At 42.1% G+C, this 13,427-nt stretch overlaps 1 protein-coding gene across 1 annotated transcript in view; it reads left to right on the plus strand.

Annotated features, from left to right (window-relative positions):
• xrcc2 (X-ray repair complementing defective repair in Chinese hamster cells 2) overlaps positions 1–12,807 on the plus strand; it is a 32,631-nt gene extending 19,824 nt beyond the window's left edge. The window contains exon 3 of the mRNA XM_068008343.1: positions 10,228–12,807. Within this exon, the coding sequence (XP_067864444.1) occupies positions 10,228–10,958 (731 nt within the window). The 3' untranslated portion in view covers positions 10,959–12,807. The remainder of the gene's footprint in view (positions 1–10,227) is intronic.
• The last annotated feature ends 620 nt before the right edge of the window (positions 12,808–13,427 follow it).

The raw sequence follows: 13,427 nt of genomic DNA on the forward strand, positions 1-13,427 counted from the left end.
ACGAAGACCTCGATTAAGCAGTTGGAAATGGCTAAGCCTGGAATACAGCATTAGACTTGGATATCTAAAATGCTGTAGTTAATTTTCTAATGGCCAACTATTTGCGAGGAAGGTGACAGAGAAAAGTAGGTGGGGTCTTTTTGGAATCAAGTGGCTCCTGGATGACATGCATGGCAATGTCAAATTGGAACAGAAACGATCCTCAGTGATGGACTCAGTAATTCGTTACCTGAGCCAAGCAAGTCAGTAGGACATTTTTGCTGTCTGATCAGCCTAGCTAGCTCATTGGGACCTGGAGGCATAGACCTGTCACAGGGAAGTGGGATTCTTTCCATTTGGCTCCAGATAACCCTACAATCCAGTGTTCTACCAGTGAAGCTAGTCCCAGCTGAACAAGTAGTGGGAAGCTTACCAACTCGGAGCACTGGTAAGTTTAGCAGATTAAACTCCATCAGTACCCCTGCACACATTTGGGGGCCCAGCCTGTCCTCTTGGGTGAATGTAAAAGATACAGTGACACTATTCAAAGAAGAGCGGGGGACTTTTCCCGGCATCCTGGCCAATATTTATCCCTCAACTAACAGATTGGCCCAGAATTTGCTGGAGCAGGGCATCTCACAGCATGCCCCCTAAATTAGACTTTTTGCCTCACCCTTCAACTTGAAATTTTTTTTTGCTGGAAGTGCGAGTTGATAACAGCGAGGGCAATGGGGTATCTGGGACCTTGGTGAAGGACGGGACCAACAATCTATCTCCTTCACCAATGAGATTTAAGGATTGAGAAAGAAACAGAGTAACGATGGAGAAGGAAATAGGGTGAATGGAGTTAAATCAAAAAAGAGAAAGAAAGATTGGATTGAGAGAGGAAAAAAAAGACAGAAAGCAAAAGTAAGAAAAAAAAATTAAATTTTAAATTTTTAAAATCTCTAACAACAATTTGCTACCTGTAGGAATATAGTCATTAAAAAGGTAGTTATGCTGTTAAGTACCAGCCCTACCTTTCTGCGGCGAGTTTAATTGGCAGTTAATGCACAAATGCAGCAATTTCTTAAAACTCAGAGGTTGAGGATGAGCAGCCATTTCTGTGAAGCTAACAGCGGATCGTCCAGCAACTTGTGTGTGTTATTAATGTGTAAATCATCCAGTAACTTGTGGCGATTTGCAATTCAATGGAATCTCTTCCACACCACAAGTTGCTGGACAATTTACACGTTAATAACGGCGTGCGCATTAAACTCGCCGTTATTTTGCCAGCAAATTCAGGCCCATTATTTGGTTAACTCATTGCTGTTCGTGGGACTTCGCTGTGTGCAAATTGGCTACCATGTTTCCTTATTTCAAAATTAGTTAATTTCCTGTGAAATACTTTGGGACATCCTGAAACCGTGAAAGGCACTATATAATTGCAAGTTCGTTCTTTGTTTTACCTGCCTTAAAGCAACCTTGCAGCAGGTTTCATTTTCCTTTTTTAAGTATGGTGCAGTAGATTTAAGAAAGCAAAACGTTAAGCACCATATAGTTGCAGATAAGGCAACCCACACATAAGACAGCATCCTAACCAATTTCCAGGCCAAAAAAAAACTGGATACTGTTAGGGAAAAGGGAATGAATCACTAAGTCAACAATTTTTGTTAATGCACGCTGACTGTTCTAGTGTGGAGCAGTTCTATAGTGTCTTTTTTCAAATTTTATTGATCAAGTTAGTATATTACAGTTTTGCACTTTGCAACTGAGTTTGTAACGAGAGTCTCTTGATTCTAAATGGTTAAGACTGATTGTTAGCTATTCATGAACATTTCTGTAAATAGAAAAAAAAATTCATGTAACCATTCAGATCCAGTAAATTCAAGCAAAACCTTTTCAATTAGAAAAATGAAGGACATATTTATTTTTATGACATTGATCACAATGCTGTTCACTCTCCAGATAATGATTGGGTCTTTTTATTTTTTTAAAAATTCATTCTTTGTCTTCTGATGAATTGAGTCTTATTTGAGGACCCTTGTCCATTCTCACTGATAACATTAGTGGTACTCTTTCAAAGACTAGCCAACTGTGGAAAAAATAGAAAAATCGTAAGACTACAATGTATCCATCCATCAGTTTTATTTTTAAAAGATTTTGGCTTGTCTCTTCATGCAACAACAACAACTTGCATTTATATCACGCCTTTAATTTAGCAAAACGTCCCAAGGCGCTTCACAGGAGCGTTATCGGACAAAATTTGACATCAAGCCACATATGGAGATATTAGGACAGATGACCAAAAGCTTGGGTCAAAGAGGTAGGTTTTAAGGAGCGTCTTGAAGGAGGAGAGAGAGGGAGAGGTTTAGGGAGGGAATTCCAGGGGTTAGGTCTCTGCAGGGATGCAGTGATCTCTCTGATACCCCTGGATTATGTTCACTCCCATCCCCCTCCCCCAATACATTTTTCCAACGAGAATAAATGTTAGCCCTGCCAGACTCTTCTTCCTTGGAGTCCCGAATCCCAGCATCACCCTTGTCAAAGCTGTCCAAGTTGTTAATGTACTTTTGAAAGGATGTCCAAAATTGCACACAGTGTTCCAAATGTAACCCATCAATGATCTGTACACTGTTAAAATAACTTGTTTTACATTGTAATCAAAAACCTTTGAAATGTTTTTACTTTTGGGCCCCTTTATGTATATCAGGTACTCCCAAGTCAGTTACAGCACAGGGTTAGATGCAGGATGAAGAATATTATACACTGTCCCAACGCTCGCAACTGAACACTAGCCCATGGGATCCAAGGGAAAGTGGCAAGTTGGATCCAAAATTGGTTCAGTGGCAGGAAGCAAAGGGTAATGGTCGACGGATGTTTTTGTGACTGGAAGGCTGTTTCCAGTGAGGTTCCGCAGGGCTCAGTACTAGGTCCCTTGCTTTTTGTGATCTATATTAATGATTTGGACTTAAATATAGGGAGAATGTTTAAGAAGTTTGCAGATGATACAAAAATTGGCCGTGTGGTTGATAGTGAAGAGGAAAGCTGTAGACTGCAGGAAGATATCAATGGACTGGTCAGGTGGGCAGAAAAATGCCAAATGGAATTCAATCCGGACAAGTGTGAGGTAATGCATTTGGGGAAGGCAAACAAGGCAAGGGAGTACACAATAAATGGGAGGATACTGAAAGGTGTACAGGAAGTGAGAAACCTTGGAGTGCATGTCCACAGATCCCTGAAGGTAGCAGGACAGGTAGATAAGGTGGTTAAGAAGGAATATGGAATACTTTCCTTTATTCGCTGAGGCGTAGAATATAAGAGCAGGGAGGTTATTCTGGAACTGTATAAAACACTGGTTAGGCCACAGCTTGAGTACTGCATACAGTTCTGGTCACCACATTACAGAAAGGATGTAATTGCACTAGAGAGGGTACAGAGGAGATTTACGAGGATGTTGCCAGGACTGGAGAATTTGGGAGAACTGAGGAAAGATTGGATAGGCTGGGGTTGTTCTCTTTGGATCAGAGGAGGCTGAGGGGTGATTTAATTGAGGTGTATAAAATTATGAGGGGCCTAAATAGAGTGGATAAGAAGAACCTAATTCCCTTAGCAGAGAGCTCAATAACCAGGGGGGCATAGATTAAAAGTGATAGGTAGAAGGATTAGAGGGGAGCTGAGGAAAGAATGTTCACCCAGAGGGTGGTAGGGGTCTGGAACTTACTGTCTGAAAGGATGGTAGAGGCAGAAACACTCAACAGATTTTAAAAGTACCTGGATGTGCGCCTGAAGTGCCATGACCTGCAAGGCTACGGACCAAGTGCTGAAAAGTGGGATTAGGCTGGGTAGCTCATTTTCAGCTGGCGTGGACACGATGGGCCGAATGGCCTCCTTCTCTGCCATAAATTTTCTATGATTCTATTCTATGATAGCCACTGAAATGCACCCCTTGCTATTATAATATCTCCTCTTCTCACATCACCTGTCCTTATGGCTTTTCTAAGTTAAACATTCAATTGGTTTTGAGTTATGGGTAGTTTTCTCCTCTGGACTCCTGATTAATGGCACTTGGACTGAGCTGGCTGAATCTCATTTTGTGTGGGATCCCTACACAGAGTTGACAACAGTGTCATCTCCTCAGTATGGGTTGAATTCAAACTAGTGGCTTAACTTGCTACATCATCCGATGCCTGGAGTTTATTCAGAAATATTTTCTCCCTGCTTTCCACGTAATTTATTCTGTTGCCTCTGTCCAATACCTTGCTTATATTAGCAAATGAAAGCTGAATCAACACATAATTCAGCTCTTGTTTGCCACTATAAACAACACAACTACACAAAATCCACTACACTGGTGAGTTTCCAAAAATTGGTGGCAGAAGATGTGAGCTTGATTTTTTTTCTATTTTGCCCCAATGAACTATAAAACAACTGGGGTGATGAAGGTCGTGTCAGTAGTGGTGACATATGACCAGTGCCAGACTGATTGCCTCCTGCTTGTCACAAACCTTTCTTTAGATCATTTGCTGGCTCCTCTGAAATTATAAAACTGGATAAGTAAGAAATGGTTGAAGAATTTTTTTCAATGTTGTCAGTTGCTGCACATCTGGTACCTTGGCACATGCCGCTTTTTAAAAAACATGTGTGGTTAAATATGTTTGAGAAGCCACAGTGATGCCAGTGAACTGCTTCCATTGTAATATTGGTATGAGGGTGAGGACTTGCGTTGAGTAGGGGTGCTTTAGTTTGTGGCAACCATTTCTTTTTGCTGCCACTTTCTGCCTCCTGGTGAAATTTCTGCACATATAATCAGAGTGGTTTTACCAGAAGGAGGGTGAAAGTCGCAAAATTGAAGCCCACGGGATTAAAGGGACAGTGGCAGCTTGGATACGAAATTGGCTTAAGAGACAAAGCAGAGAGTAGTGGCGACCGGTTGTTTTTCAGATTGGATGGAAGTATACAATGGTGTTTCCCCCAGTGGGTCAGTATTAGGGCTACTGCTCTTTTTGATATATATTTGTGATCTGGGCGTGGGTATTGGTGGCAAAATTTCAAAGTTTTTGCAGATGGCACAGAACCTGGAGGTGTAGTAAACAGTGATGAGGATAGTAGCAGACCTCCGGAGGACATATTCGGGCTGGTGAAATGGGCAGACACATGGCAGATGAAATTTAACGCAGAGAAAAGTGAAGTGATGCATTTTGGGAGGGAGAATAAGGAGAGACAGTATTACCTAAATAGTAAAATTTTAAAGGGGATGCAGGAACAGAGAGACCTATGGGTGTACGTACACAAATCTTTAAAGTGGCAGGAAAGTTGATAAAGCTGTTTAAAAACGTATATGGGTTCTGTGGCTTTATAAATAGAGGCATGGAGTACAAAAGCAAGGAAGTTAAGCTGAACCTTTATAAATCCCTGGTTAGGCCTCAGCTGGAATATTGTGTCTAATACAGCTAGAGTATTGTCTCCGGCGACTTAAGCACAAAATCTAGTACTGAGGGAGTGCTGCACTGTCGGAGAGGCCGTCTTTCGGATGAGTTGGTAAAGTGAGGCTCCATCTGCCCTCTCGGGTGGACATAAAAGATCCCTTGGCACTATTTTGAAGAAGAGCAAGGGAGCTTTCCCCGGTGTCCTGGCCAACATTTATCCCTCAACCAACATTACTAAAACAGATTTTCTGGTCATTATCACATTGCTGTTTATGGGACCTTGCTGTGCACAAATTGGCTGCCACATTTCCTACATTATAACAATTCAAAAATACTTCATTGGCTGTAAAGCGCTTTGTGACGTCCTGAGATTGTGAAAGGCATGATATAAATGCAAGTCCTTCTTTCTAATTCTGGGCAGCACACTTGAGGAAGGATGTCAAGGCCTTGGAAAGGGTGCAGAAGAGATTTACTAGAATGGTACCAGGGATGAGGGAGTTATGTGGAGAGACTGGAGAACCTGGGATTATTCTCCTTCGAGCAGAGATGATTAAGGGGAGATTTAATGGAGGTTCAAAATTATGAGGGGTTTTGATAGAGTAAATGAGAAGAAATTGTCTCCACTGGCAGGAGGGTCAGTAACCAGAGGACACGGATTTAAGATAATTGGTAAAAGAGCCAGAGGGGAGATGAGGAGAAATTTATTTATGCAGCAAGTTATGATCTGGACTGCACTGCCTGAAAAGGTGGCAGAAGCAGATTCAATATTAACTTTCAAAAGGGAAATTAACTATATGCTTGAAGAGGAAAGATTTGCAGGGCTATGAGGAAAGAGCAGGGGAGTGGGACTATTCGGATAACTCTTTCAAAGAGACGATGGGCCGAATGGCCTCCTGTGTTGTAATGTGAATAAGGCAGATCAGTGGTATTGAAAGGGATCTGGGCCAGTTACATTAATAAGGTAAAGAATGGCAGTTAGACTTTAATGATTCATTATGCACCTTAAAATAGGAAACGTGAACTATGAAAGGAATAGATAACACAAATAAAGTTAGGCCAATAGGATCATCTTCTGCCATTTCTGCCACCTACAACACAAACCCACTTTCGAGCACAATCACTTCCCTGCTTTCCAGAGGGATCAGTCCCTTCTGGATACCTTTGTTCACTCTTGATATATTTGCCATAGAGGGAGCGCAACGAAGGTTCACCAGACTGATTCCTGGGATGGCAGGACTGTCGTATGAGGAGAGATTGGGTCGACTCGGCCTGTATTCACTCGAGTTTAGAAGAATGAGAGGGGATCTCATTGAAACGTGTAAAATTCTGACGGCTAGACAGACTGGATGCAGGGAGGATGTTTTCCCTGGCTAGGGGGGTCAAGAACGAGGGGGGTCACAGTCTCAGAATAAGGGGTAGGCCATTTAGGACTGAGATGAGGAGAAATTTCTTCACTCAGAGTGGTGAACCTGTGGATTTCTCTACCACAGAAGACTATGGAGGCCAAATCACTGAATATATTTAAGAAGGAGCTAGATAGATTTTTAGACACAAAAGGCATCAAGGGGTATGGGGAGAGAGCGGGAATATGGTATTGAGATAGAGGATCAGCCATGATCATATTGAATGGCGGAGCAGGCTCGAAGGGCCGAATGGCCTACTCCTGCTCCTATTTTCTATGTTTCTATGTTTCACACAATACAGGTAAAAGCACTTCATGTGTATATTACTTAACAAACATCTACCAACATTCAGTAACCAAGGAAGTAAAGTACTCACAAGAATCAAAAAACACTCTCACAATCATCTTGCCATTTTACCAATTAACACACACAAGTTGAAGTACGCATGCAAATACCATATGAATGAGTGTTGAGATCATGTGCCCAAGGACAGTGTTGATTACTCATGTTTTGTTTACCAATCTGAAATGTAATTGGCCGCATCTGGATTCCCAATTAGCCACATGTTAGGGTTAATGGCTAATAGATTGAACAACACTGGTGAAAATAACCAATTAGAAATGAGGTAACATAGAAACGTAGAAAATAGGAGCAGGAGTAGGCCCTTCGAGCCTGCTCCGCCATTCTCAGACTTCTCCAATAAGGAGAAAAGAAAGTTGAATCAGACAAGTCATGATGTAAGTGACAGATTCCACATGCATGACATTCCCAAGAAATATTATTCAATTGTATTTGCCATCACAAGACTCATTTAAACCATCTGTTTAATTTGGTGATTTTTTTTAACTTTGAGTTCCTATATTTTCAGTTATCTTTTGATTTAATAAATTTGTGCTGCAATGTTATTTCTGACAATGTCACATAATAGCTCATAAATAACTTGAAATATTTGCAGTTCCTAGATGTTGAATTACTTGTCCGATTGCTGTTAAAAAAAAAACTAAGCTTAGCTTGTATACACTTTTTTTTCCATGTTTAGTTTTGATGGGTGATTTGTTTACCTGAAAACAGACAAGAAGAGGGGGAAACAGTTATCTGTTGGGGAGAGTACTTTTTAAATGATGTGGTCATTGTAATTTGCTGTTTGTGTGGTCCTTGGCTGCTGCATTTGCCAATGTAAAAGTGACTGCACGCCAAAAAGAAATTCATTTTAAAACGCTTTGGGACTCCTGAGGACATGATAAAGCATTATATGTAAAAGATCCCGAGGCACTAATTGATGAGCGGAGGAGTTCTCCCGGTGTCCTGGCCAATATTTATCCTTCAATCAACATCACTGAAATAGATGGATCTAGAAAACGGGTGGGTAGGATGCGGGACGTGCACTGCATGCCCCTGTTCACCTGGGCGCAGGGAGCATCTGAAATTGGTGCTGGCAGCTGATTATACCGAGACAGGTTTGCAACCAATGCTACCTGCGCTGCTTATTGGCTGTGTGTCAGTTGGAGGGGGGGTGGGGACAGAATCAGGTGTGTGTGATGCCACTTAAAGGCAGTCTGCCTCTCTTAAAGGGGAGGTGCACTCTGACTGGCGGGGGAGAGGGAGGGGAGGGGAAGGATGCTTCCAAAGGAGAAAATTGGAATTGCAAGTGCTGTATATCAGGCTCCCAGGTTCTCCGATTCCACTTTGGATACCCAAATCTAGGAGGAATGGGATCCTGTTTCCCCCTGGAAATAGAAAGCTCTCCAGCCAACATCCCCATTTCCAATATGAAGAGGTGGCGGAGGAGATCAATGCACAGAACTTAGTTTCCAGGACATGGCTGCAATGACCTCCATGGAGTTATCGTGGTAAATATCCTCCCTCTCACCTCAAGTACTCTTTCCTCACACCTACACCACCTGCAGCCTCACCACTCATAACACTCTCAGGGTAAGAGCATGTCTGCTCCCTTGCCACCCACTCCGCCAGTGCCCTTGTCAGTGCCAAACAGCCAGCCCACACCGTGATGCTGCAGTCTGTAGCCGGGCCCTAAAGGCCCAGAGCTGCTCGAGGTTGCCCATCACTGCCATCTGAAGTGTCCTCAATGGAAACTCGTCAGCCTCCCACTTCGCAAGATGTAGCCACTAGGGGAACACTTTGTTGGATAGGTAAACAAGCCCACAAGACAGGCACTGAGGAGTTGCACAAGGGTGATTCTTAATTATTCCTGTTAAATGTTATATACAGATGGAGTTGAGTTGTTTGGAAAGATGCCAGGATGCTGATGGGGAGCAGCCGTTGGCACTTTGCACTCTGGGGAAGCCTGCAATGCAGGCGAAGCCTAGTGCTCTCGTCCTGCTTCGCTCTGTCCATTGAAATATGATGGACGTGTTCCTCCTGGTGTAGAGATCCTCTGTGACATCCCAATACAGCAGTGCACACCAAACAAGGAGAGGTCACTGATGTCAACTGTTGCAACCTAGAAGGAACCTGTTGTATAAAAGTTATGGGCCACAGTGACTTTGATGATCACAGGCAGTGCAGTCCATACCCTAGTTTGAGGCTCCAGTAGTGGCTGCAGCAGGTGACACAGCTCAGTGATGGCCTCCTTGGTGAAGCACAGACACCTGACACATTGCTGCTCAGTGAAGTTAAGATAGAAGTGCTCCCTAAATACCCATTGTGGGTATGGCCTCCTGCGCAATGCCCTCCTCCTCCCCCTTATCCCAGCTGCTCCTGCTCCTGCCTGTCTTCTTTGCTGCTCCCCCTCCTCTTTCAGCCCCAAAGTCAGACCTCCCAGCCCACCCATGACTGCAAAAAACTGTTTTGAAGGCAGAGAAAAGTGGTCTAGCACCAGCTAAAACTTGTTAGTTGAAGTCAGAATTCGGTTGTAAAAGGCAGAAAATATGCATGGAAGGACAAATCAGTAACTAACCTGTATGGATACTTTCCAGGAGCACAGGCCAGTTGCAGCACCTGTACCATGGCATCAGTTGCGTTCTGCTAGCTCAACACAAACCAGTGATCAAACCTGGGTCTTGCCTCGGCCTTTGTGGCTAAGGTACCTTAACCAGCTGAGCTCTTGGGAATGCTACAGACTTGACCAAACTTTAACCACAGTCTGTCAATTGTATACTACTGAATAAATGGCAGTCTGAAAATGGTAAGAACCTTTGTACTATTGACAAACCCTTTGGAAAATTAACCTCTACTATAATTAATGGAGACCTTCATATATGATTACAGCTGCCAGAAATTGCAGTAATTACAGTATTTAAATAAATGCATGGACATTTCAAAGTGATTCTGCTTTGATTTTTCTTAATGCGTAGGTTTTTGAATAATTACTGTGGAATCAGATAACTAGGGTAGATGTTGCTTGTTTGGAAATTAAGTTTAAAAAATACTCCTTTTGTGCTTTTTGCTTTCGTTGACTTTCGCTTCTGCACTTACAGGAGATACTGTTGAGTTCCACGGTCCAGAAGGATCAGGAAAGACAGAAATGCTTTATCACCTGGTGATATCCTGCATCCTCCCAGAATCAATGGGTGGCCTCCAGGTTGAAGTTATTTTCATCGACACAGACTACCATTTTGACATGCTTCGTCTGGTCACCATTCTGGAGCATCGCTTGGCACAGAGCACCGAGGAAACGGTTAAAAAATGCCTGGGTCGTCTGTTTCTCGTTCACTGCAGCAGCAGTACCCAGCTGCTGCTCCTGCTTCACTCGCTGGAAAGCATGGTTTGCAGCCACCCTGCCCTTTGCCTGCTTATCGTGGACAGCATGTCTGCATTCTATTGGATCGACAGACTCAACGGTGGGGAGAGCTTCAGCCAGCAGGAAGCCAATCTCAGGCGTTGCATTGAGTTTTTGGAGAAGCTGCTGAATGAGTATCAGCTGGTATTACTTGCAACCACACAAGCCCTCATGCGCGGGCCAGGGCCTGGGACAGCCAGGCCAGATGGAGCTTCTGCAGCCTGGCAACCTCCGCTCGCTGCGGTTGTAGAATATAAACCGTATCTATGTAAATCGTGGCAAAAGCTAGTCAAGCATAGGTTTATTTTCTCAAAGAACACCATGAGGGACAATAAGCAAGAATTTGCTATTGTTTCTCTTCACCCAAGAAACAGTATTGTGAGCAGGTGCTCTTTTATTATTACAGATGGTGGGGTCCAGTTTCTTTAGCCCATCAGCATTCATTTCTAAACGAGGACCACTGGAGACGCTCGTGATCTCGCACATGAGAAAGTGCCTTTTTATTTTACATACTGCTAATTGTTCTGGTTAACTGAAGTCTATTCATCGGCTTTCCTGGTGGGCAAATCTAGATTAACCCTTTAACTGTGATTTGACCCTAAACAAGGTCAGATGGCGGTTTAACCCACTTAATGTGCAGATTGTCAAGGATTTCTATTATTTTCAATGGGAATTCTCCAGCTGGTTTTGGCCTGATCTGTAGAGGAAAGGGCTAATCCAGGCATCTCCTTGAAAGCTCCTTTTTGGATGTATATGTCCTTTGTGCGTATAGGAGAGTCCAGGATATGCCCTTAATACATACTCCAGTCACATCAACTGGAGCAAAATACCAGAAATACTTGAGTATTTTCTTGTGGTGGAGATCAGATTGGTCCTATTAAATGAAATTTTAAGCATTCTAATTGAAAGATTAAATAGTATTCAGTTTCTATATATATTTATAATCTGTTCTTCAGGGAGTTTCATATGAAGTGCTTAAATTAAAAAATATTCAGCCACAAAGCTGTTTAATGCAACCCATCCTTTTCATTTGTTGAACCCAGGTCCTTCCTGTCCTGTCTCATTTGTAATTGGAAATGGTAAGGGGGTTTATCAGATGTAAATTGAATTCTGTGTATAATTCTTCAAAGTGTCTGCACCATATTCTGTGTTGTGCTTAAACAGTCCAGTATATTGTTCCTATTTTAAATCTGTACCAAATATTGAAAAAAACTAAAGAACAGTTCTAATATTTGCACCTGCTAAATCTGAATGTGCAGGTGGGAATAAAAACAAGAAAAATGTTTTATGTTGAAAATAAGAACTTTTCAAAATGTTTTTATCTTCTGTATATGCTGCACATCATGAAGTTCAAGATAGTTGAATCTGTGTTCATAGAATCATACAGCACAGAAGGAGGCCATTCAGCCCATCGTGCCTGTGCCAGCTCTTTGAACGAGCTATCCAATTAGTCCTACTCCCCTGTTCTTTTCCCATAGCCCGAATGTTCTCTTTAAAAAGTCAATTTTTTAAATTGTTTATGGATACACCTTTCCTTAGACTAAGTCTGTAAGGTTGAAAAGTATAGGTAATGAAATGTTTAAATCCCTTTCACAAAAATATTGATTCAAAATCTGTTATTTTCGAAAAGCAGTAGTTAGGTTTTTTTAAAAAAAAAATTTAGGCATATTGCGATTTAAAAGTTTTTTTTAAATCACAATTTGTCTGTGAAAGTTCAAATTATTCCTGTTAATGTTAGTGTGGGGTGATGGATACAGATTTTAAATACTGATGTTCAATAACTAACATTTCAAATAGCCTTTGGCACCAGAAGTAAGCATTCAAAGTTTAAGAAATGTTCTGCCTAAAATTAAATATTTAATGTTCCCATATGTGACACTTATCAGTAACATCTATCTGTAATATATTAAAACTCTTCTTATCTGCACAACTTAACTTCCTGTTGTCACGTTTTTGTCACACTTTCTGTATTTTTCATACAAATTCCTCTGCCCACATTTACATTGGGTTTTGCCTCTGTCAACTTGTCACAATTCATGATATGATTGGGTGGCCCTGAAGCAAATTCCTGCACCAGGTTGGCATCCGTGGTGATTTTTTTTTTGACCATGGGCTTCCACAAGGTAAGTATTAAGCATTTGAAGGGTAGAATATTCCCGGAGGTTCTCAGATCTATTGCCATAACTTCAGTGGAAACCTCACAGAAATAGAGCAAACGGCCACCTACGCTGTTTCTCCAGGGTTTCCATCAAAGTAATGGAGCCCCTACAGGAATTGCTGTCGTAAATTTAAGCTTAAAATTATTTTTTTCAAAAGTTAATTAGCTTTTTTACATTTTTATGCTAATATATATGAAATTACATTATGTATTAAATTTATTTTTTGAAAATCACCTGGTTTCAGCCGGACCTCTGACTCTTTAGTTTCCCCCCTCAATAAAATCCTCTCTCTCCACCCACTCACGGGTCTGCCTGCAATCCCCAGTTGCAGGCATCAGCCAAAAACATAAATTTGAATTTAAGTGCTACAAATATTTTATAATAGAGCCTTTCATTGTGCATTTGTGACCTCCCCAGACTCCCTGCCGTATCAGTCACTCTGGGGCCAATTGGCATTGCTCCTGAGTTCCTTGACGCCTGAAAGTGGTGTCCTGTAAATAGGGAGAATTCTTGGGGCCAAAAGAAGACACCCAATGGACCTACCAAGTGGGTTTGAACAGGAAATGTCAGGGCTGGAGCCAGGAAGACTGGAAAACTGCTGAAAAGAGTCTCTGTCAGAAAACAGCAGCTGGGGTTTGTTGTGTTTTTAAGTTGTGTACGTATAAGTTATATACACAAGAAGGGGGATGGAGGACAGCCACGGTTGGGGGGGGGAGGGTGCTTGTGAGGGAAGTGGCAG

Source organism: Heptranchias perlo, chromosome 2 (assembly GCF_035084215.1).
Source record: "Heptranchias perlo isolate sHepPer1 chromosome 2, sHepPer1.hap1, whole genome shotgun sequence".
In the NCBI taxonomy this organism is placed as follows: Eukaryota; Metazoa; Chordata; class Chondrichthyes; order Hexanchiformes; family Hexanchidae; genus Heptranchias; species Heptranchias perlo.